Source organism: Condylura cristata, unplaced genomic scaffold (assembly GCF_000260355.1).
Source record: "Condylura cristata isolate star-nosed mole 26May11 unplaced genomic scaffold, ConCri1.0 scaffold00022, whole genome shotgun sequence".
Lineage (NCBI taxonomy): Eukaryota > Metazoa > Chordata > Mammalia > Eulipotyphla > Talpidae > Condylura > Condylura cristata.
Genome location: NW_004567123.1, coordinates 28,394,978 through 28,419,071, shown reverse-complemented (window position 1 = coordinate 28,419,071; position 24,094 = coordinate 28,394,978). Strand labels below are relative to the sequence as shown.

Sequence of the window (24,094 nt, the reverse complement as noted above, 5' to 3'; positions counted from 1 at the left end):
TGTTAAAACACAGTATATTCACTTAACATACAAAATTCTGTTCATTGAGTATTTATGTTTTGGGGGAAGTTTTCAGTCAATAGTAGGCTTTCAGCAGTTACATTTCTTGGGAGTCAGAAGTTATTCTCAGATATTTGACTGTGTGGGGTGCCTGCATTCCTAGTCGGTGATGTCGAAGGGTAGTTGATTTTTGAGCTAACAAGGAGGTTATTTTGTGTTGCTCAGCTTTGATCCATTGAAAGACCTGTAGAGAAGATCTAGAACCTTCCTGATAAGAGTGGAGCTCTCCTGCTGACTTTGATGAAGCAAGTTGCCGTGACATTTGTAATTGGCAACCATCCCGGGAGCTTGGGGATAGGACCCTGTCCCTCTGAGACAGCAGCCCCAACACCCCAGTTCTCGTTTGGGTATCCCTGAGCAGAAGATCCAGCTAAACTCTGCTTGGACGTGTGGCTCATGAGAACTGCAGAACAATAAATGTGTATTGTTTTAATCTGGCACGTTCGGGGTAAGTTGTTACACAACACAGAAACCTAATACAGTAAGGTCACTTACTTCTTCCAAAGCATCAGCTCCCCGTCTGTTAAGCGGAGACTGCAATATCGGATTCCATCTAAAAGAGCTTCTGGAGAAACGACAGTGAGGGCTGCTAACTCAAGAAAGTGGTTACAGGGACCGAGCCCTGTCCAAAGTGCTTTCTACATATTAGGTCTTAGTTGTCCTCCATCTTGATGATACAAATACTGATGTCCCTGTTTATAGAAGAGGAGGAGGAGGTCTGACGTTCAGAGGACTTGAAATAGCGCCCTTGGCTAGAACATATCATTTTGATTCCAAGATGGCTGAAGAAGCGTCATCATGAGCTGAGCACAGCTTCATTTAAAGGCGACCTCTCTGATAATACGTAAGAGTAATCACATAAAGAGGGGACGCAAATGCAAATGCGTGTACATGGTACATCCTCTTTTAATGTTGACCGCAAGTTCTTGGAAATTCCAACTAAGTGAATTGCCACAGGTGGGGTTGGGGAGTAGACTCCCTGGAAGTCGTATTAAGGGAATCGGGTCCTTGCTCACACATCCATTAGGGTTGTTTTTTCATCAATGTTACCGCCATTGTGGAGGTTATGTGGGGATCTGTGGTAGGGCAGGGCAAACCCAGCCAAGCCCAATACCCTTCCCCAGGTAAGCCGGAGCCAGGTGGAGGAGGATGTTTTGAAGCAGATGAAGGCTTGGGGGTAAGCCTGGCAGAGCAGACCCCTCTTCAATGGTCTGTGACCAGGGCAAGTCCACAAAGCACTGGATCACAAGGCTCTGCCTTCCCCAGGGCACTGCCCACCTCTCACCCCTCCCCCAGCCTCCCTCCAGGTGGCAGATGACTGGAGCAGGTGTTTAGCACTTCACTCCATTCTGCCCACCTCTGTCCCTTGGGGACTAGAACAGAGCCAGGCCTGAGTAGGGGGCCTTTTTGATGAGTGTGGTCAGGACGGACACCTGCAAAGCTTGCTAGATGTTGTCTTGTGCATCTCGTGCCCCCTTAAAATCTCCTTTCTCTCTCCCAGGCCATGGCCACCGTGTCCTCAGTGACCCATACCCTCCCCAGGGAGCTTAGTGTCTGAAAATGGCACGCACACTGTGGTTTTGTGAGTTCTCTTTAAGGAAGCCTAACTTAAAAGGAACAGAAGTTGTGCCCCTCGAAATAAAAAAAAGGAAACAGGTGAAAAAAGAAACAGAAGAGAGAAACTCGAATGTTAAAGCGTAAACCAGAAGACGGGCTTGGGAGAGGAGAGTGGGGTTGGGGGGATCGGCGTTCAGTGGCACGAAAGTCAGTAAGTAGGGAGACAGTGGGGCAGAGATTTTGACCTGTTCTTCCAAGTGAGAAGCTGAGAGCTCTGGATTTACCACCAAGAGTTCAGGATTCAAGGCAGCTCTGCCATCAGCCTACCCAAGAACTTCATGGGCTTCTCCCTGGCGCTTGTTCCCCAGCTGTAAAAGAGGAGGAAATATGGACAAAGCGATGACCCTCAACCCTGTGTGTGTCCGGTAGGGGGGAGGGGCCGTGGGGTCCTGATCAGAGAGCTTGAAACAGTGAAGACAAACCTTAGCGAACTGGGGGCTCTCAACTAAACGGACGCGCAGCTCCTGCGCGGGGAACACTGCCACCTGCTGGTATCACTTTGCACTTGCAGAATCCAAATAGATTTGCCAACACAACACAATTGGGTATTTATTGAGCCCCTATTGTAGACGTTGCAATGCGCCCTCTGGTACAAGCAGTGACGCGCCTTTCCACACATGAGTTTCACAGTCCAGTGGGGGCACCTGGCATGTACATAAAGATCTTTGATCCCTGGAGGGGCCATGAGACAGGCTCTGTGTGAACCAGGGACCCACCAGGGCTCCAGGCCTAGATGGCCCCTGCTTGTTTCAGGCTCTGCCCTCAGTGGTTTCAAGTTTTTAAAGACATTTTTGTTTTGCACTGGGGCCCACAAATTGGAAAAAGTGACATCTGAGCAGGATATTCTGGTGCAAATGGAGAAGAAAGCCCCCACAGTGAGGGGGAAGGAGGGGGAGGTAGGAACTGCAAGGGAGGAGTCAGGCTGGGGCTCAGGAGACCTGTAGGGACAGTCCAGCCAGGGCTGATGAAACACACCCCTCCCTCCTGTCCTGTGCCTCGGAGGTCAGGCCGGTCGGAACTGTGAGGCTCCCGATTCCAGAGGGGTACTGGGCTCTATGGTACCCCGAGGCGGGGTGCAGAGGAAGCCAGAGCCCTGTGGCTGGGCCTGGCTCCAGGGCCTGCTGTGGTTTTTGGCTTCCAGGGCTCCTGCCTCGTGGAATTGGCAGAGCAAGTCCTTGAGGGCAGCACCCGAACCCCAACTCCCTAGGTGGGAATCGATGAACCCCTTAGCTTCCTGCTTTGACATCATCAGGGATAGTGAGGTCACGGTCCCGGGGCAGGCATTCACTTGGGGACACCTATTCCCTGCCTTCCTCAGCCAGGATTCCCTCTTGGGCTGTGGGTGGCTTGAACATCCTCCTCCCTCCCTATTGAGTGGGTTTCAGCCTGCGGAAGGCAGGTGACAGATCTCAGCCCAGACCTCGTGGAGTGTAAAGCCTCATTTCCTCCCCTGGGGAAATGTCAACTGCTTCTTTCTCATGGGGCTTTCCCATACTGTGTGTGGGGTGGAGGGGTGATTCCTGCAGAAACAAGCCCTTCCTCAGAGTTCAAGAGGGGCCCAGTGTGGGCCCAAAGCCCACATCCCAGCCCAGTCCTCCGCACTTGGCACCATCAGGGTCTGATACAGGTAGCTGGCAGCCCTGCCTGGTATTCTGCTTCCCTGTGGCAAACAGAGCAGCTGAGGTGGGCAGGCTGAGGGGGCCGGACTGCGACGTGGCCTGCCCTGCTGGGGACACGGGTCACACAGATCAGACTCCTGGACAGAGATCTGTGACAGCAGGAAGGGAAATCTGTCCTCAGGGCTGTGTCCCACTGGGGCCGCGAGGAAAGTGCCCAGGTGAGTAGAGACCTGACTGCCAGGCCCCTGCACAGCCACCAGAGCTGTGGGCTGGAGGGCAAACACAGGCCAGGGCACATGCCAGGCTCGAGCCACAGGGCATGCACGCAAGGGGTGCACGCAGGGGCTGGGCCGGTGCTCCTGGGTGGAAGCCAGGTCCTCAGGCAGCAACCCCATGCTTCAGGAGGGGAACCTGGGGCCCCGTGGGCCAAACAACATAAGCCACGCCCCATACTGGGGTGTAAAACTGGTGTTGGAGGCACAACTGAAGGCTCTCAGGACTGTCTGTGAGACCAGGAGTGGCCGAGAGACAGACTGAGGGCCTGGCGCACACAAATAGAAAGCCACAGAGTTCTTGCCAGGAAAGAGCCGGATTGCGGGGATTGCGGGTTTAGGGTGAAACAGAGGCCCCTCCTGAGGGGCCCTGGCAGTAGGGGGAGCCCTGGGAATAAGCCACAGCTTTCTGCCGCTCAGGTTACACCTTCTTTTCCCAGGAAGGGGGCGGAGAGCAGGGCCGGGGCCGAGCCCCGCGGGTGCGGCGCGGCGCGGGCGAAGGCGGGCTGGGGTGGGGGAGGGGCGCAGACGCCAGCCGCGCGGCGTCCGGGCGCGCCTACGTCTGGATGAAGAGGTGGAAGTTGGTGCGCGTGAACTCGTGGTGGATGCTCTCGAGCAGCGCGTCCGCGTCGGGGGCCGGCTCGGCGGCGCCCGCGGGGCCCGGCCGCGCGCTGTACTCCGGGGTGTAGGTGAAGGAAAAGGCGCTGGGGTAGAAGATTCCGTCGGCGCGCAGGAGGCTCACCCGCACCGTGATGGGCGCGCGCAGCCAGCGCCAGTCGCTGCCGAAGGCGGCCACGTCGGGCACCACGCACACCAGGGAGCGTGGGCTCCTGGGGTGGGAGCGCGCGGGGGGCGGGCCGCGGTGACACCAGTTAGCGCTGACCCCATGCACCCCGGTCCCGAGGCCCCCTCACCCCGCCCCATACCTGTACATGGTCTCGGCCTCCACATCCCCGAACCACACCTTGAGGCCCGCGTGGAAGTTCTCACCCTGGAGCTCCAGCGTGGCCACGTCGCCTCCGCCACTCAGCTAGGGGAGGGTGGACCCGACGGTGTGGGCAGCGGGTCGCCACGGACCGCTGATCTCCCTCACCGGCACCCCCACCCCCTGCGTAGTCAGGGTCCACTCCCAGCAGCACCCCCCAACGCCCAGATTCACCTCTAGGGTGCTGATGAGCGGCACCGGGGTGACCGGCTCCCGGGTGCACGCCAGGCTGGTGCTGAAGGAGAATTCCACCGAGTCCGTGCCGATGATGGTCCAGCACGAGCTGTCGTTGAGCAGCGCCCTATTAGCTTCCTTGGGGCAGGGGGTGGCCTGGGGGGACACCGAGGGCATCTAAGCGCAAGTTTGGGGCGTGTGCCTGGGCGCCCCGTCCAGTTTCCCGTCCGAAGTGCCGTCTATCCTCCCTGTGAACACAGGCAAGACCCTACAGTCCTCGGGGTCGAGTAAGTCCCCTGCACCTACTGCTCTTGAGTTCTGCTTTTAAACATTGCACAATTCTACACCCTAAAACTTTACCATCTGGAAGGGACTATTGCTCCACGCCAATGCTGTTTCTACAGATGATAATTTGACTTCAATCTTCTTGGAGAATATTCTCGAAGAATAATACTTGATGCTGTTAATACAATTTCCCACCTCTGCATCTATCTTAACAGCCTATGCTTCTATTGTAATAGTCTGTTCAGTACTACACATGCTACTATTAATTTTATTTACACCCTACAATTTTATAGCTCAACAGTCCATGGCTGATCCTCTGTGGGCAGGAGCGTGGCTCAGAAACACCATTGTGCTATTTCTGCAACCCCTGCACCTGCCCTGCCAGCCTGTGACCGCACTGGAGACAGCACTGCAGCACGGAGCGGACGGGTGGTGGCGGCCTGACTTTCTAGGGTGCCCTGCGTCTCACCTGGAATTGCACCACCTTCTCTGTCGCCAGGCATAAGTATGTACCAGCCCCTCCTGGGGGATCCCCCGGGAACTGGAGCGCACACTTGTGCAGCTGAGAGACAGGCTCGTCCACGTCGAGGAGCGCACACTGTTTGGCCACTTTCCGGATGATCTACCAGAGAAAGGTGCCAGGCAGGGCGCTGGAAGGGTGCCAGGCGGGGTGGGCACATGCCACCCTTCCAGCCAGCTTCTGCTACTCCAGAACCACAGGGGTCTGCCCCCACTCCACGGACCCTTCCCCTCCCTCCAGCCCCAGAAACCACTGCATTTCCCCAGTGAGAATGGGTGTCCTCGGCCCTGGCCCTCTCTCCAGCCTTGCCCAAAGCGAGTCACACCCTTGCCGTGGCTCTGGGGTGCCCCCTGCAGGCGTGCCCACTCTTCCCTTACCATTGGAGGTAGTGTGATGCCTGTGACGGTGCAGACAAGCTGCACCAGGGAGCCATAGCGGACATAGCCCTCTCGAGGCGGGAAGTCCCCCTGGGATGAGTGTTCATCAGCTGGGGGTGGGAGGAGAAGGAGACTTTCAGGGTGTCAAGTTTCCACTCAAATCCTGCCCTGCCAGCCTTGGCTCCACCTCTCACCGCTCCTGGGTCCTGTGGGTTGGACTGGCCTGCAGGGAGGGGACTAAGGCCCAAGGTTCTCATCCTGGGGAACCGCCCTCCTCACACTCCTGTGTCCCTTGGCTGAGGCTGAGGTCTGTGTGTGTGTTTGGGGGGTGGGGGGGAGGCTGGGCTGGCCTCGGGGCTCTGCTTCTGAGCCTCAGCTCCCTGGGGGCGATGTTCACTTGCTTGAGGAGTTGTGGTGAAGCTAAATGCCCCGTGCGTGGGAAGTGCTCGGCCCCAGCACAGGGCCCAGCCGATTACCCAGGTGCAGCGTGAAGGCGGCCCACTGCCTGGCGCTGGCCACAAAGGCCCCGTCCTCCACCGAGAGGTAGCGTGTGGAGACTGTCTGGGAGCGCAGGCGGTTGAAGAGGGACACCTTGGAGCCCGAGGAGATGCACACTGTGGGGGGGAGGGCAGTCAGTGCCTGCCACTCTGTCCTGCGACTGGCCAACTGCCCAGCCTCCGTCCCCTGGGCCCGTCTACTCTTGTGCCCACCAGCCTGGACACACTGAACCCTCCTGTTCCACTGAACCCTCCATTTATCCAGTGCCTGCTGCGTCCTGCTCCGCACTCTGCCGGTTCCCCTTAGGCCTGTGCCAGGCTTTCCCATGTGCCTGCTTTGTGGTGGGCATGGCGCTGGGCACTGGCTACCTGTTTTGCTGAGGAAGCGTTCACAGTCTCAGGGGGAGGCAGCCGCTATCTAAAGGTAGCAGCTGCACCGGAAGTGGCCGGGGTTGGGCTCATGAGGGCTTCTGGGAGAGTCCATTGTTAGCTGGGCAGTTTCAGGCAAGTCGCCTGGCACGCTGCAGTCCCAAACAGTACTCAAATGAAGGACAAACGTCCCAGATCTTATTTCCCTACTATGGCAATGCTAGGGTTAGCACCCACCTCATGGATCAGGGTGAGTGTCACTGGCCGGGCCTGCAAATGCCCACCAGGAGGGCCCCTTCTCCTGCCCCCGCTCTCGCCTCCTAGTGAGGACAGAGGTGCGTTCTTACTGTTATTCAGGATTTTTTCTCTTTCTTTGACTTGTTCTTTTTCCATAGTCTCAAAGCCCTGGTCCTGGGGTTTGCCACCGGGGCCCCAGGACAGTACTTATCCCAAGCACCTCTCCTGCGGGCAGGTGCGCTGTTCTGCAACCGCAGACACTCGTCTTTATTTTAGCCCCACCCCCACCTCCCGGGGCGTAGCACGGAGCCCAGGCGTACAGCAGCCTCTCAGCAAGAACTTTTAATTTCCTCTGTCCTTTGTGGTCACCTGTAGTCTGTTTGGAGTCCTGCGTCCGCAGGAGGTTTAGTCTGGCGTGTTCCTCAAGACCCCTGCCCGCTCCTCCGCGGTATCTACCTCGGCGCTGTCTAACCCTGGAGACCTCAGGCCGCGGCTCCCCCAGACCCCGCCCCTCGAGGCCCGACCTCCCTCTCTGACCCCACCCCTGCAGCCCCGCCTCTCCCCGATCCTGGACGGCGCGGACCCACAGGCCCCTCCCCGCGCAGCCCTGCGGCCCGGCCCGCTCACGGTCGGTGTTTTTCAGCGACTGCTTCTTTTGCGAGGGCTTGGAGATGACCTTGATGAGGCGGCTGTGGAACGTGCCCAGCTCCCGGCCACCGCGCTGCACCAGCCGCAGCACCAGCCGAAAGTGCTTCCTCTTGTCGGCGTCGGAGATGTACAGCGTCTTGGCGCAGCCGAATTCCTACGGGGTTCGCGGGGATGGGGCGTCTCAGCCCAGCCCTGCGCCGCCGGATGAAGCGACCTCCCTGCTAGGTTTCGCCCGCCCCATCGGACTTGACATGAGGCAGCATGATTCAGGCTCTGGGGCTCAGGCAGAACCCGGGTTTCCCGGCCTCCCTCCCTTCCGACGCCTTGGCTTCAGCCAGTGGTACATGAGTTCTCACGCGCTAGCAAGGGGAGTCGGCTCCCGTGTGCTCTCACCCTGGAGTCCGGTTGCTCTTCGAAATTCAACTTCTGCGTCTCGGCGGCGCTGCCGGACGCGCCGTCCAGCCCCATGTAACCGCAGACGGTGGGCCCAGTCTCACCAGCTTGGTGCGCTGGAAAGGGACCGCGCGAGCAAGACCAGAGATCTGGGCACCACCCAGATCTCACCGCCAGGTGGCGCGCAAGATGCATCGGCGAAAGCCACGAGATACCAAGCTCTGCGGCGACCCCCCCACCCCGCAAGAGGGAGGTGCCCCACGGCCCAGGAGCCCACCCTCACCTTGCCCCTGCGCTGGCTTCACCCTCCAGCCGGGACCTGCGAGGTAGACACAGGGCGGGGGGCAGAAGAACCTGCGGAGACACATGGGCACTGCCTCATCTACCCCCGGGTCCCCGCTCCAAGGCAGCACAAATCCAACAAAATCGCCATTCTCACCTTTCCACCGCCCTCTCCAGTTGTTTCTTGACTGTGAACCCCACTCACCGCCAAACCTTCTTGTCCCACTCCCTCATTCAGCCCATCAGCAAGTCCTGTCCATGTGGTCAAACATACCCAAAACCCCTGGCTTCTGGCCACCCGGCATGGGCAGCTCCAGCGGGCAGTTTTCCCTTGGACTGGGCCTGGCCTTCCACTGGCCTGTCAATCCCCCCACCCCCTTCACACAGCAGTCTCGGGGCTTTGTGCGTTGTTGTTGTTTTAACAGCACGTTACTTATCTTCTTAAACCCCTGATGTTTTAAATTCCGAGTCCTCACATGACCGGACACCCTCGCCTCTCCAGCTTTATTTCCTCCCACCTCCCCGCCTAGGTCCAGCCCTTCATAGGCCCTCCAGCTGGCCAAGTCCGCACAGCCTCAAGGCCTTGGCATTTTCTGTTCCTTCTCACTGGAACCTGCTTGGCCCAGATTTTCTCATGCCTGGCTCGGTCTTCACATTCAAGTCTCAGTTCAGATGTTTCCTCCCTAAAAGCCCTTCCTCCACCCTGACCTTTGCAGTGAGGGTACTGGTTCACTTTCTCCTCTGGCTCTCATCAAAACCTGGACCAATCTCCTTTGCTGACTTATGGGTACATTGTCTCTTTCACACTAGGGTGGGGATACTACAGAGCAGGACCGGACCTGCCTTGCTGGGTGGTGGGCCCAGTGTCCAGCAGTGCCCAGTGTCCAGCAGTGCCCTGTGCCCAGCAGCGCAGCGTCCAGAGACAAGCAGGCAGCGAGCAGTTGTGAGCCCTAGAATGAAGGACTGGGCCGCTGTGGGGATGAGTGGGGACTGTGGATTCTCGGGGAGGTGCTGTAGAGGACAGTGGGTGGGGCATGGGGCGGGGCGGAGCTCAGGGGGCAGGTAGCTGAACGCTGGGTCCTCCCCAGGTTCTAAAAGACACGAGGGGAGGGGGCATCGGCACTGGACCAAGCTACCAAGAACCTACCGCTTTTCATTTCCGTAGGATTTCTGGGCCACCTTGGCGTGGAGGATGCGCACGGTCTGTTCGCATTGCAGCTGCAGGCAGCTGCGCACACCTTCCCTCAGGACGGTGGCACTCTCTGGGGATGACCTGCAGGGAGGGCAGGCCGGCAGAGCGAGGGCTGGCGGTTGGGCAGGGAGGGGAGAGGAGGCGGGACGAAGCAAGGCGGTGGAATGAAATAAATGGGTGAGCGGAGCCACCTCCTTGGGGACAGGTGGTGTCAGTGAGGGAGAGGACTCAGGTGCAAAACATTCGGTGGGTGTGGTGCTCAGTGAGCCTGCAGGAGCCCACCAGGATGTGTACGTGCCTCTATGGGGGTCTGGCCCCCACCATTGGAGCAGGGAGCCTTAGGACTGCACTCCTTTTAGTCTTGGTGGGGGAACAGGGTATATGAGGTTGCCTGGCTTCTTTGCACCCGGGAGCAGCCTGCCCCAGGGGAGTTTTGATGCCAGAAGCAAGAGGCTTTGCTGGACCCCAAGACCAGGGTGCTCCTTGCAAATGCCTGGAAACACGAAGGGACCAACTGGGTTCCCGGGATGCTGGGGGGTCCCTTGAGCCGGATGGAGGTCACAGCAACCTCCCTCTCCTGCTTCTCTCAGAAAAGGCCGGTTACAGTCTCGGGGTCCTGTCCTAGAGCTCAGGGCTCGACTGGCGCTGTGGGTGGTCAGTGGGCCCCAGGAGCCGCAGGGGGCTCAGCATGCGAGTTTTGCTGGGTGAGGGTAGGCGGGCCGGAGACCTCAGCAGTTGCAGAGAACAAGCCAAGGGGTGCAGGCGGAGATTTGAGGGCGCCCCAGGTGGGGCCCGAAGGCAGCCCCTGATCCTCTGGGCGGGACCTGCGTCAGAATCTCTTCCCACGCCGCGAGCAGGAGCCCGGGCCGCCCCTCGGAAGCGGGGCCAGGCAGCCGGCGGCCGCTGCGCTCCGCCCCTTGGGGCTCGCCTCGGGGAGTGCTCGGCGGCTTCCAAGCATTCCGCCTGCCGCGAGGGCAGCCGCCAGTCTCCCGCGGCCGCCGGATTCCCGCCCCGCAGCTCTCAGGCCCCTGCAAGGGGGCCAGAGCAGGGGGGCGCGCGCTCGCCCCGCCCCAGTCATTGGAAGGGAGGGTCCCCCCTGCTGGTGGGAGGGTCGTCGCCGCGCTGCCCCTTCCCACTCGCCTGCCCCGGGTTAAATGCGGCCGTCGCCTCCGCTCGCCCCAGCTGCTGGCAGTCCCCACCTCGGGCACGCTGCCCGCGCCATTACCTGGCCCAGCTGCCCGCGAGGCTCCGCCCGTCCGCTCCGCTCAGCGGCCGCGCCTCCAAATTGCCCGGTAGGCTTAGGTGAGTCAGAGGGCCTGGGGGCGCCGAGGGGTCTGTGCGAGGGGTGGAGGGAGGTCAAGCCAGACTAGATAGACTAGGTATTTACCCCCTGCAGCACGACCACCCCGTTTGACACTCCCCACTTCTGAGGGGTCCTTTCCAAATTGAGTCCCAACTAACGAGGTCATCAAAATGCGGGGGTGGGGGGTTACTTTCCCTAATCTTTTCCCTCATGGCACACCCCCAAAGTGTGCCAATTCTTGAGGAGTTATTCAGCCCTCTCCATCCTTGAGAGCCTGCTTTCCCCACTCCAAGGCCAGCTCCAAGTCCTTTTACTGTCAGGATGACCCCGCAGAAAGGCCAGTCACCACATTGCTGAGTGACCGTGGGCCAGACACCATCCTTTCTGGACCTTCTTTCTGTGGAATGAGGGGGTTGGGAAGGTGAGGAACTCGGAAGCACTAGCAACCCTGACTTTCTGGGGTTCCTGGGGTGCCAGGTGAGATGCTGGCGCAGGACCGCTTTCATCAGGGGGAGGGCGCCCAGAGGCTCCCAGAGACTCTTTGTGTCTTGACTGCCTTCTTCCCCAGCGCTGGCCTCAGCTGTGGCCACACTAGAGAAGGCATTCGTGCCTCACCCTCCACCTCCAGCAGCAGCTGGCACATCTGGCTTAGTCACCCTCCCATGACGGGCCCTGGCAGAGGGAGTTTTGTTCCTCTACCAGGCCTGAAAGGAGGAAGCAGAAAGGAGCTGGACAGCGAGGCAGCCTGGAGTGATCGGCAGGCCCCGACCTCGCTCAGAATAGGCCCATTCACAGACGGGAGGGGCGGGGCTGCGGTTGGGCTAGGGGCGGCTGGCCCCCTTGGCAAGAAAGAGCTACAGAAAAAACGGTGAAATTTGCTGCATCTTGGGGCGCCCGGAGGCGCAGGAGGGAGCAGAGGGAGTGAACAGAAGGAAAGAGGTTTGCTGAGTCCCAGGCGCCAGACGTGGCCGCTGGGAAGCCAGAGGGGAGGCAGAGACAGAGCCCCTTGCAGCTAGGAGGGCCTCCTTCTCTGGCCTTAATTTTCCCATCTGTACAACGGGAGTCCTTTGTAATTCTCAAGGGGCGTCGCCACGGGTGGCTGGTGGGTGAGGGCTTACCTGCTGCCCCCACAGAGTCCATGGCCCGGCCACTCACTGCCCTTCCGGAGGTATGCAACTCCGCTGTCCTCAGCACCCCTGCTTTTCGGCCCTCGAGCGGGATATATCCTGCCCGGGCCTTATCTCCAAGGCCCCGGGGCTCCTGGGCCCTGTTTGCTCAGGGCAGGGGCACCTGCTTGGCCCTTGCGACTTCCCACGGCAACCTCGCAGACGCAGCCAGGCGCGGAGCGGCGCCCTCTGGCGGCCTCTGCTGAAAGCAGGCGGGAAGAGGCGGCGCGGCTCGGCACGGTTCGAGTGCCCGTTGGGTTTGCCCAAAGTCCTGCACCTCCACCCTGAAAAAGGATGCGGCTAGCGGTTGGGTGGGGTATGTGTGAGTGTTAGGGGGCCGCGGGGGAGAAATGGCTTCCATCTACAGCGGTGCTCCTCGCTGGAGAAGGGGGCGCTGAACATTCTGGCGGTCCCTGGAAACCCTAAGGAAATAAAATTGTGTCCTGGCGCCGCGCTTTCTTTCCCTGGAGCTTTGGAACCAGTGCTTACGTTTTTCTAGGTAAACGCTGTTTTTTTTTTTTTTAACGTTTTTCTGGGTAAATAAGAGAGAGCTTCATACAGAATGCCCAGAGGATGAAGCGCCACGATATGTGAAAAGCATTTAATACCGTGCTTGGCATTTGGAAAAGGCGTTTTCTTTTTAAATGTTGTAATGAAAAAAAAAAAAACTACTTTCGATTTATTTACCATTCTGCGAGTTTACAAATTCTTTGCATTTCCCAGCAAGCCCATTTCATGAATTATTTTTGTGTGAAAATTTTCAAACGTACGCACAAGTAGAGAAGAGTAAAATAAACTCCGGCCCTCTCCCCCTCCACGTGCCCATCCAGAAAAAGAGGTCTGCAAATACTGACGTTTTGCTATTTCCCCTCCGCCCGCCAGGTTCTGACAGCTCCGGCGTTGTCCCCCAGGCGCCATGAGGGGGCTTCTGTGCGGCCCCTTCGCCCTGCTTCTCCTCCTGCAGCCCCGGGAAGCCCAGCTCCAGCGCGCAGGTGAGCGGCGGGGCCTCACCGGCACGGCTGGGGACCAAAGCCGGTTCTCCAGCTGCCCTCAGCGAGGCGGCGGGGAGAGAGGAACCGGGGCTTTGCTCCCGAAGGGGCCTGGAGTTGAGTTCACCGCGTCACCCCTTTGGGCCTCAGTGTTCTCACCTGTAGGGTGTGGCTTAGAGGCGACAACGTGGGGCTTATGCAGAACTGCCCATCTGCTGTTAAAATTTTAAAAGCAATCTGGAGCTTTCACATAAAATCCCGACTAGGATTTCTTTTGAAAAACCCAGAGGCTGCGACCACAGACCCCGCAGCCGCCGCCCTCTCCCCCCTCGCCGTCCCCCACCTTCCTGAGACAGTACTGCTTCGGGATAGCTCCCTACACTGGCTCTCAGCAATTGTGGGGTGAATGTTTCTAACCTGCACTTGCCAGGTCACTTCTGTGCTGGGCGCGGTTATATCGGGAAGCCCCATTTCACCCTGGGGTGGGGCGGGGGCGGTCCTCGGAGGTCTTTGCTGACTTAGGAAAATCTCCTGATCTTCTCGTAGGTCCCGGGTGCCGCTCGGGGCCCCTGGATTTGGTGTTTGTGATCGACAGCTCGCGCAGCGTGCGCCCCTTCGAGTTCGAGACCATGCGGCAGTTCCTGATGGGCCTTCTCCGCGGCCTGGACGTGGGGCCCAACGCCACGCGCGTGGGTGTGATCCAGTACTCGAGTCAAGTGCAGAGTGTCTTCCCGCTCGGCGCCTTCTCGCGCCGCGAGGACATGGAGCGCGCCATCCGCGCGCTCGTGCCTCTGGCGCAGGGCACCATGACCGGGCTGGCCATCCAGTACGCCATGAACGTGGCTTTCAGCGTAGCGGAGGGCGCGCGCCCTCCCGAGGCGCGCGTGCCGCGCATCGCTGTCATCGTAACGGACGGGCGACCCCAGGACCGTGTGGCTGAGGTGGCAGCAAAGGCGCGCGCCCGCGGCATCGAGATCTACGCGGTGGGGGTGCAGCGCGCCGACGTGGGCTCCTTGCGCGCCATGGCGTCTCACCCGCTGGACGAGCACGTCTTCCTCGTGGAGTCCTTCGATCTTATCCAGCAGTTTGGCCTGCAGTTCCAAAGCCGGCTGTGCGGTGGGTCAAGGGAGCGCCGGAGCCGGGCTCGGATTCTACGGTTTCCATTCCGGGTCCCTCTACAGTAAATTCCCGCCCATCCCCGGGGACCCCGCGCCAGCTGTCGCTCCGCTCACCCCTAGTGTTGCATTGCTTTGCCCCCCCCACCCCCAGGCCCCCATCCCAACCCCCACACCGTGCAGGCTGTGCATACTTTCAGTGCTGCCCACCTTTGCTTAGGCTTCGCTAGCGAGCAGCGCCCGCAAGGATGAGGTTTGCACTGGCTCAGCGTCACACTTCAGCACCTCCCGGCGACCCAGGGAGTTGGGCTCCTCTAAGCTGGAAAAGAGCTCCGGCCTGGAGCCCCACCCACACGGAGTGACCCCGCCCACTCTAGCTCTAGCCACGCCCACCGTGCTGCGGGAGACCTAGTCACACCCTGGGTTACTTTTCAGGCCTTAATTCAGAACCTCTCTGTCTTCTCTTACCCCTGCGCAGTCCTGTCCCCTTCTTTGACAAATCTAGCCCTGGGGACCCCTCTTCTGAGAGTAGTCAGACCCTCGTATTAGAAGCCAACCTACTTGGATTGACCCTTCCCCTCTTACAGGAGTTATATGCCACCTAAGGCCATATTTGAACTTGGCACCTGCCACTGATCACATGTACTGTCTCTTGTTGGCGGGTTCTGTCTGCCCCCTGCTGATTCTAGTCGTGTATATCCTCAGGAAGGGACCTGTGTGCTGAGGGGAGACACAGCTGCCAGCACCAATGTATCAGCACCCCGGGCATGTACCACTGTGCCTGCAACCCCGGCTACCAGCTAGCAGCAGACAACAAGAGCTGTTTGGGTGAGAACTGCCCTTGCCTCCCACCTCCACTGCTCCTGACCATCTGTGGCTGGGCCCTGTTGTCCCAGCACCTGACCAGTGTATCTGGAAGGGCCTTTGGACGTAAAAGCCCAGCTCCTGCACTTTACACCACCAAGAAAGGGGAAGTATTGCCTGGGTTCACTCAAGTCTTTGGTGGGACCAGTATAGAAATTTTGAGCCACAGTTAAGTGTGCTTTATAAATCTTGCCTGCCCCATCTCAGGCTGGTCTCCTTCCTGGCTCCATATACCCCCAAACTTGTGTCTTCTCATAGGTACATCTTTACTGTTTCTGTGACTTAAACACATCAGTCATTCCTGTTGTGCATCTCAGCACACTCTTCTTATGGGGCTGTCCACACCATTCCTTTCTACACCTGCAAGTTCTTCATTTTTGTTTTCAGGAAAATTAACAGCACACAATACCTGGCTTGTGCAATGGGGATTTGCTTTTGTGTACGGGTGTCCTCTCTTTTGATCATAATTGTAGCTTCCATTTATGCTGCCAAGTTAGCATCAGATGTTGTGGTTGGAATATTACATACACGATCTTCAGCCTCACAGCCACCTAGAAAAAGAGGGTACCTGATTCCAACAACCCCGATGTCAGCTTTTTTTCTAGAAATTTAGCAGAGGCTGGCTTGAAGTCCCAATGGATGATTCATAAAGATTCAAACGCCTGGGAATTCCCTGAGTGGAGTCACCTCTCATTGTGAACTTTTGCCAAATCCATTCAATTTGTGGATCCTCTCTGTCGATCCACAATGTTCTTGTTCCATGCATGCATCTCAGCTTCTTCCTTGATTAACATACTTGTACATACACAGGTATGTGTTGGCATAGGTAAGTGTGCTCATGTCCATTTTACTAGAGACAATGCGAGTTATATTTAAACAAAACCAAACATTCACACACAGCGAAACACCCATCATTTACAACTGAAAATTCAATACACTTGTCTCTGCAAGTTCTCAGTCAGCCCACTGTTGGGGCAGCCAGTAGTGGCAACCTCAGCTCACTCAGTTACTCACCTTCATGCTCTCTTGTGCCCCTCCGCTCCCATCTCTTTCCTAGGAACCCCACATTCTCACCTTTTCTTATACCAAGTTATTCCCCTGTCTCCCTTCTTAGTTTCCAGCTCAGCTCTTGGATGGCACCTTCAGGTCCCCAACACATTCAGCAGGACAATAATTCTCCACCCTCTGCAGAAGGAAGTTGCAAATAGCAATTGCGCTCTTCCATTATATTCCCTTTTTGCAGACAGGGAAGTGGCAGAAGCTGGCCCTTCCCTGTCAGTCAGTAAGCATCTTGAGGGCAGGACGGTGCTTTCTACAACTGTGAATTCCTATTGTTATGCCTGGCTTAGTAGGGGACATCTGGGATGTTTCTAGGACTTGAATTTGGAGACTCACTTGGCCTGTGCTTATAGAAACTATGATGTCTGGGTACAGCCCAGAGCGAATAAGTAGGATCTTTGGGGTTAGGCTAGACATAGGTGTTTTTCTGAAGCTGCTCAGAGTGTGGGCTGTCAGGGAGAAGTGCCTCCTTGGCACCTGCTGACCTCACTTCTTTTTCAGCCATCGACCTGTGCACTGAAGGGACCCACGGCTGTGAGCATCACTGCGTCAGTTCCCCAGGCTCCTATTTCTGTCGCTGCCATGCTGGCTTTGTACTCCAGCAGGACCAGAGGACCTGCAGAGGTAAGGGAGCACCCCACACCTCAGCGAGTGCCCTGGACTGAGGCCTGTGGTGCCTCCAGTCCTAAGTGACATCTGTGGTCTCTGCCTTCTTGTCAGCCATTGGCCACTGCAGGTTGGGCACCACAGCTGCCAGCAGGAGCACATCAGCATTTCTGGTGGCCCTCAGTGCCGCTGCAGAGAGGACCATGACTTGCTGCCTGGTGGCAGGAGCTGTCAGGGTGGTGGTGGGGCCTGTGTTTGTGCCAAGGGGATTAAGCTGGCGCAGTCTACCCTGACTCATCACGACCTGCCTTTCCTTTAAGCCCGGGACCTCTGCAATGGCGTAGACCATGGATGTGAGTTCCAGTGTGTGAGTGAAGGCCTCTCCTACCGCTGCCTGTGCCCCGAGGGGCGGCAACTCCAGGCAGATGGCAAGAGCTGCAATCGTGAGTTACGCCTGGAAGGGTGTTCTGTCTGCCCCGACCCGCTGCCCACGTTCTGAGCACCCTGGCTTGCTCTTGCATCATGGCACCCAAGGGTGGGGGGTGCCATGCCCCATCATGGCACCCAAGGGTGTGCGTGTGTTTGTGTGTATACTTTTTAGTGGGGGGTGGGGGGGTGCCATGCCCTGCCTTCATCTCTGTCTCCTTAATCCTCGACCCTGCTGCCAAAGTTAATTTCAAAAATGCTTGTTTGATCACCTTGCTCTGGTACTCAAAAAAACTTCTATCGTCCACCCACGCCTGCAGAATAAAGATCAAAGGCCCTATCCCTGAGTCTTTCCATGGGCAATGGATTTTTGTGGATAGTGAGATCAAATTAGTGGGTCACAACTCTCCAGTGTACTGAGAATTATTGCAAAGTGCTTAGCCAAGCTCCTGTCACAAATATTTTACTTGTTATTATCAATACCAGTAAAGTGTTAGAATTCTGTGATACATACTATGGGCAGATCATCATTGGGAGCGATTGGAGTGTGGTTGCTTGGTTATTTTCCTCTTCTCTCCCTCCTCCTCAATCTCACACTCGTCCTTAAAGTATTTTCAGTAGATTGCCTGATTTGTGCAGCGTATACAATGATGGCAACTATTACAAAGATGTGGATTCTGATAATAACATCGTTCTTATCACTTAACGCAGTGCCTGGCACCGGAACGACTTCACGACTGGTATTTGCTCTAGAGTCAGTGTTGGCGAATGAGTGACCAGATGGGCAGCTGGCTGTTCTTTCCAGTGAAACCTTTTCCCCTCCAGGGTGCCGGGAAGGCCACGTGGACTTGGTTCTGCTGGTCGACGGCTCCAAAAGCGTGCGCCCGCAGAACTTCGAGCTGGTGAAGCGCTTCGTGAACCAGATCGTGGACTTCCTGGACGTGTCCCCCGAAGGCACTCGCGTCGGGCTCGTGCAGTTCTCCAGCCGCGTGCGCACCGAGTTCCCCCTGGGCCGCTACGGCACGGCGGCAGAGGTGAAGCAGGCGGTCCTGGCGGTGGAGTACATGGAGCGCGGTACCATGACCGGCCTGGCGCTGCGCCACATGGTGGAGCACAGCTTCTCTGAGGCGCAGGGCGCACGGCCTCGCGCCCTCAATGTGCCTCGCGTTGGCCTGGTCTTCACCGATGGCCGCTCCCAGGATGACATCTCGGTGTGGGCCGCGCGTGCCAAGGAAGCAGGTGAGCTTTGCACGAGATGCGCTGGGCTGGGGCTGGCTGCCTGGCGGCTTTCTTGAGGGGTAGGGCGGCCCTTGTGTCCCTGACCCGGTAGGCATCGTCATGTACGCCGTGGGCGTGGGCAAGGCTGTGGAGGAGGAGCTGCGCCAGATCGCGTCCGAGCCTGCCGAGCTGCACGTGTCCTATTCCCCAGACTTCAGCACCATGACGCACCTGCTGGAGAACCTCAGGGGCAGCATTTGCCCGGGTGAGCCCGTCTGTCTCGGAGCCCCGCCCCTTCCTCTCTTGGCTCAACTTCCTCTTTCTCACTTCCGGTGGATGGAACCGCTAGACAATAGCAACAGTGGTGGCTCAAAGTGTGGTCTGCGGACCAGGGGCGGCACTGTCACTCGGTGGCTTTTTAGAAGTGCGGAATTGACAGCGCTTTCCAGGCATAACGAATCAGATTTCACACTTTAACAACCATCTCTAGATAATCTGTAGTCATGTTTAGGTTTAAGACACACTAGACTAAGCAAACTGTCCCCCAAATTAGTGGGTATTCAGGGTAATTAGGGGGTAATTTTCAAAGGCATGCCGAAGAGGGGAGAGTCATATCACAAATCCCTTTAATTTGGTTGGACTCAACTTTACACATCTGGCAAGTGGCAGGGTAGAAAATGTTTCAAGTACACAAATATGTGTATTTTTTTTTTTTGTGGAACAATGTAGTCCATAATTTCAATCCATTTACTTTAAAGGATGCTTCCTAGGAACTAGAGATCAAGTCTGTCTGGGAAGTGGGCTATTGAAGCTTGGGTCCTTGTGTTCATAGGCAGCATAGGGAGTTGCTGGAGAATAATTTTTGTCACTGTTTTTAGGCTTTTAACCCAGGCTGAAGGTGTGACTCTTTTAGATCATCAAGCCTCTCCAGAGCTAAGTTTTGTGGGGCTGCCCCTGGGATCTACCATTTATGCACACACATGCTTCATATATATACATGCATACACATATATGTATTTGTATTTACCTATAATCTGCATCCCTCCTCTTCTTCCCTCACCCCCTAATCCTAATACTTAGCCAGGGTTTTGGGGAGGCGCTGGATTAGCAGCTTTTATTTAAAAAAAAAAAGATCTATTTATTTATGCACACAGAACTAGGGTACAGGCCAGAGGTGCAGGGGCAGTGAGAGGACTCACCAGAGACAGAGTGGGGAGCAGAACAGGCAGATCAACTGAAACACACTGCCGAGGGGAGCAGCGGGCAGGCCAGGAGAGGTCTGCTGCGCCATATGGATCACCTCCCTGGCTCCCAGGATCCAATTTGTGCTGCGGTGGCTGATGAGATCATGATAGTGCTGAGACTTTAACTGCTGTGCCACCAGGGAGGCCCTAAGGTGTAACTTTTCTTTTTTTAAAAAAAATATTTATTTTCCCCTCTTCTTTCCTAAGATGTAACTTTTCAATCATAGCAGCGAGTCATTATTGAAAGCCAAGTGTCAGGCACGGCTCTGTAACAGTAAACATGGCACATGTTTACAGAATTCCAGTGAATTCTATATTCTGAATTCTAAGATTCATTTGCTGGGCTCCAGCCCCAGGGTTTCTTGATTCAGTAGGTCTGGAGTGGAATCTGATCATTTGCATGTCCGATTACTTCCCAGGAATGCTAAGGCCACTGGTCCAGGGACCACACTTTGAGAAGCACTGATGTAGTGGCACTTTCCAATAAGGCAGCTATTGGCTACGTGTGCTCACTTCATTTCAGTTAAATTAAAATTTTGGCTTTTCTATTGCATTGGTCACATATCAAATGTTAAATAGGAACTTGTGACTTGAGGCTGTTGCCGCAGGCAGGGCAGATAAGGGACATTCATTCCCACCACTGCATAAAGTTTCACTTGCAGAGAGCTGCTGAGGACACTTTCTCAACGTGTGGTCACAGACCAGTGGCCTCAGCACTTGATGTAGCATCCCAACTCCTTCCCATTCTGGATCAAACTATGTTGACAAGATCTCTTGGTGATTCAAGAAGCATCAACATTCGAGAAACTCTAAGCTGTGTCCACACATTGTAGCAGCCTCAGCACCCTCCAAGAAGTAGGTTCTTTCACTGTATCCACCTGACAGCGAAGAACAAACAGGCTTAGAAGCACTTGAATGAGTTTTCTAGATTGTCAGATATGAGCTGCCACTCGACCCACGTCTGTCTGAATTCACAGTCCGTACACCCAGTTACAGGACCAGTGGAGGGGAGGGGATCAGAGAGAGTGGGCTATGGCCAGCTGACCCTCCTGCAAATTCTCATTCCTCTGGCTCTCTGTGCCCCTGGTAGAGGAGGGCATCGGCGCTGGCACAGAGCTTCGAAGCCCGTGCGAATGCGAAAGCCTCGTGGAATTCCAGGGCCGCACGCTGGGGGCGCTCGAGAGTCTGACGCAGAATCATATCCTTTGGCACAGGGGGCCGGGACTCCAGGGAGGGTAAAGGGGTACCCCCTCCTCCCCCCAAACCCAGCGGCTTCCTTAACCTCCCACTGGCCCAGCTGACCGCGCGCCTGGAGGATCTGGAGAACCAGCTGGCCGCCCAGAAGTGAGGGCCACAGTTGGTCCGCACCCGGGCTGGGGCGAATTTCTGTGGACTGTGCCCGTCTGGGGCGCTGGGACCTGGCAGAACCTGGGTCCCTCGGGCTTGGGCTGTCGGGGAGGCGGCGCTGGAGGGCTCCGGTGCTGTGCTGGATGGAGCTGGCCTCGCCCGCCGCCCGGACCAGGAACCGGCCTGTAGGGGGGCCGTGGAGGGGGGAGCGCTACGCCTGCACCCCCTCGCAGCGTGCTGCGCTTAGTGCTTTGTTGACTTTTGGTTTTGTTTCTTTCCCTTAAAAAATATTCTGGTTTCCACGGGGTTGGTCTGTGGGTCTTGCTGTGCCGCCAGGGCTGGGGGAGGGCAGACGGCGCCCAGGCGGCGTCTCCTCGGAGAAAGGCGCTTTGTCCAGGGGTCGGGCTGGGGGGCTGGGGACCAGGCGCTGCTTCCCCCTCCTTGTTTATTCAGCCAAGAACAGATGGCTCCTTATTCGGGTCGCAGGAAGGCAGGGCTCCGCCGGAACCCTTGGGGTTTGAGCCAAGTCTGTGCCCCCGCATTCCTCAGCACACAGGACACCCCCTGCCACATGGTGCCCCAAACCTTGCACAAAAGCCACTAGAGTTGGGTGGGGGGGGGAGTTGAGGACGTAAATGGACAAACTGGGGGCGAATAGGTAGGTTTCACTGGCATTTGATCTCCCTCCAGCACCTGGAAGGAAGAGGCCATGTCAGTCAGGTCCTCTCATGCAGGCCTGGCCTCTGCCTCCTCAGCCAGTGTCCCTCGATCTGCCCCTTTCCAAAAACCAACCAACCTACCCCTTCTTAGCCTCCCCCCCCCCAAAAAAAAGCCCCATGGCGTGCCAAGCCTGCAGGCCAAGGGCAGGTTCTCTGTGGATTCAGGCAGAGGGTGAAGGAGAGCCCAGGAGCCAGCGGTGGCTTTTCCATGCTTTCACGAGCTTTCCACACCAATTGGAGGGCAAGCCGGTGGGCTGGGGGCCAGGAGGCTGGCAGGCCGCCCAGCCCCAGACAGGACTTTTGCTCCGGGCTTTCGCCGGCGTCCTCTCGTGGCTCTGCTCTCGGCCACGCGCTTCCACCAGCTCTTATATCCTCAGCCCCCAGGCTCAGGTGTGCACACTTACCCATGAGTGCACAACCAGGCGTGCATCATCAGTCACGCGTGCCCACGCCTGCGCTCCCAAGATCCTCCCGCATCAGCGCAATCTAGGTCACAGGTGATAGCCCCAGACGCCTGCCAGCGATGAAAAGCCTGAGCATCTCCATTTACCCCACACCTCACTATCAGTGAAGGACTAAAAGCGGTGCCATTTCCCAAATGCATGGACAAACTGCAGTGACTTAGATGCTTCTATTCCTAGATGATTTCCAGACCTGGGCAAATCTGTAAAATGGGGATTGATATTGGTCACCCAACCGTGAGAATCCAGGAAATTATTCTAAGGCACCTGACATTGTGTCAGGCACATATTAGGCCTTGAGGAATGGAATGGTTATTATTTTTTAAAAAATTAATGTTTTTTATTTATGCATACAAGAGCTGGGGTGTAGGCCAGAGGTGCAGGGGCTGAGAGGATTCACCAGAGACAGAGGGGAGCAGAAGAGGCAGAGGGACTGAAATACAGGAGCGGCAGGCGAGACAGGAGAGGTCTGTTGTGCCATGTGGGTCAGCTCCCTGGCTGGGGATGGAACTCTTGCTGCAGTGGCTGCAAAGAGCTTCACAGGCTTGAGACTTAAGCCCTTGTGCCACCAAGGAGACCCTGACTGCTCATTTTTTGTTACAATGATAGCTAGCATACTTAGTCTCGGACATGATTGAGTGTGCCCCCCCCCAATGGGGAGCACTCAGGTAGATGAGCGCACCTTACTGGAATCATAGCAGAAAGAAGAGCCTTCAGTTGAGGGGACGGAGTAAAGGGCAGGGAGGGAGGGGGTCTTCCTGGAGGAGGTGACCTTTGAGCCCAACCTTAAACCATACCTGCAGGGGATTTCACAGGTGAATGAAGCATGAAGGTGCATGGTTAGGGTAGGGGAGCATGGGTGATGGAGTGACTGGTCTTACCTGGATGTGGGGTCCGATGAGCTGATCACTAAGCCCAGCACTTCAATGCGACCTCACTATCCATCCTTTTGGTTTACAATTGGGGAACCAGTCCTGAGGGACAGAACTGCCTGCCCAAAACCACACAGAAAACCTCAGGGGGATCAGGCAGTAACCAGGGGGTCTGACTGATGAGGGTCCCTGAGAGCAAGGGGGAGAGACAGTCTCTTCCCTCCTCCCTGGCGCTGGCCAGGATGACCTCTGCTTCTGGTCTCACCTGCACTTTCTCCTGCAATGTTTCCAGTGGCCACTGGATGGGGCCCGGGCCTCTGATTTGGAGTTGGGTCCCAGCGTCCTTGCACTTGACATGTGACACTCAGACTGATTGAGCCAGGCCAGCCTTCCACCCCTCCCCTGGCAGGAGGTGCCCAGCCTGGACATGCCATCTGGCCTTAGGCATTAGCCACACACTCCTGAGTCTGCACCAGCCCTGCTCCTTTCCAGCCCAGACCCTTCCTTTCTCTCTTACCCCTTTTACCTTTCCCTTGCCCAGAGCCTTCCTTTCTCTCTTACCCCTTTTACCTTTCCGAGTAGGAAACAATGTCCCACATAAGTGAAGTTCTTCCAGCAGCGAGGCTGGGGATGGCTAACTTGGACGAGGAACTGAATTCTCAACATTAGCTCATTCATTAAAGTTGAATGGTCCCAAGGGGCTACCGAGGGCTGACTTTGGGCAGCGCAGGTACAGAGATGTGGGAGCGGGGCAAGGAGCTTATTCGGGTGGGGTGGTCGGGGGAATGCTATTTGGACTGAGGTTCTGATGAAGAGAAGAAGGTGGAGGTCCATCGTTAGGGGTCCTGACGGGGGCGGCAGAGGCTGCGTGGCAGGGAGGAAAGAAGGTGGGTAAGGACTTGGTGGGCGGGGTTGGTGGGGTTGGTGGGGTGCAGAGGCTTGGCACTTGGCAGGCTGTGATGAGAGTGCCCAGCGTGTCCATGACCCTGTGGCATTCACACTTCTCAGCCTCAGGAGCCATCAGGTGGGCGTGGCCCCGACCGGGCACCTGCCCCCTGCCCACTCAGGGCTCAGGGCCGCTCAGAGGGGGCCTGATGATGTTCAGATGCTTCCAAAATGAAGTTTCACCCAAGCTCCCTTGGGGAAAGGCAGCACGGGGGTGCCAGGTGGCCGGGCAG

The 24,094-nt window shown here is 57.0% G+C and overlaps 2 protein-coding genes across 3 annotated transcripts; one reads left to right on the top strand and one right to left on the bottom strand.

Moving 5' to 3' along the window:
• Positions 1–4,124: 4,124 nt before the first annotated feature.
• On the bottom strand, positions 4,125–11,970 carry RBPJL (recombination signal binding protein for immunoglobulin kappa J region-like). Of its 2 annotated transcripts, none has more exons than XM_004687413.1 (12): positions 11,949–11,970; positions 10,753–10,861; positions 9,483–9,608; positions 8,337–8,407; positions 8,054–8,169; positions 7,640–7,814; positions 6,386–6,523; positions 5,910–6,019; positions 5,482–5,634; positions 4,728–4,883; positions 4,495–4,598; positions 4,125–4,398 (listed from the first exon to the last, which is right to left on the bottom strand). In XM_004687413.1, exons 1-12 carry the CDS (start codon positions 11,968–11,970, stop codon positions 4,125–4,127), a joined length of 1,554 nt encoding a protein of 517 aa, XP_004687470.1. The 2 variants fall into 2 exon arrangements, with proteins under 2 accessions (XP_004687470.1, XP_012583523.1); XM_012728069.1 differs by having other exon boundaries at positions 4,125–4,395.
• Positions 10,769–21,161, top strand: MATN4 (matrilin 4). Its single transcript, XM_012728068.1, has 10 exons — positions 10,769–10,829; positions 12,879–12,988; positions 13,532–14,101; positions 14,806–14,928; positions 16,525–16,647; positions 16,950–17,072; positions 17,881–18,294; positions 18,386–18,538; positions 20,608–20,715; positions 20,807–21,161. The coding sequence occupies exons 2-10, from the start codon at positions 12,913–12,915 to the stop codon at positions 20,863–20,865; spliced, it is 1,749 nt and encodes a 582-aa protein (XP_012583522.1). The 5' UTR covers positions 10,769–10,829; positions 12,879–12,912; the 3' UTR covers positions 20,866–21,161.
• The last annotated feature ends 2,933 nt before the right edge of the window (positions 21,162–24,094 follow it).

Excerpts from the sequence above, each read along its gene's own strand:
- RBPJL (XM_004687413.1), bottom strand. The coding sequence starts at position 11,970 with ATGGACTCTGTGGGGGCAGCAG. Across the intron at positions 8,170-8,336 it reads GAAGCCAGCGCAGGGGCAAG|CGCACCAAGCTGGTGAGACT; the intron begins GTGAGGGTGGGC and ends GTCCCTTTCCAG. Across the intron at positions 4,399-4,494 it reads GAGGCCGAGACCATGTACAG|GAGCCCACGCTCCCTGGTGT; the intron begins GTATGGGGCGGG and ends CTCCCACCCCAG.
- MATN4 (XM_012728068.1), top strand. The coding sequence starts at position 12,913 with ATGAGGGGGCTTCTGTGCGGCCCCTTCGCCCTGCTTCTCCTCCTGCAG. Across the intron at positions 16,648-16,949 it reads GGACCAGAGGACCTGCAGAG|CCCGGGACCTCTGCAATGGC; the intron begins GTAAGGGAGCAC and ends CTTTCCTTTAAG. Across the intron at positions 20,716-20,806 it reads CGAGAGTCTGACGCAGAATC|TGGCCCAGCTGACCGCGCGC; the intron begins ATATCCTTTGGC and ends TTAACCTCCCAC.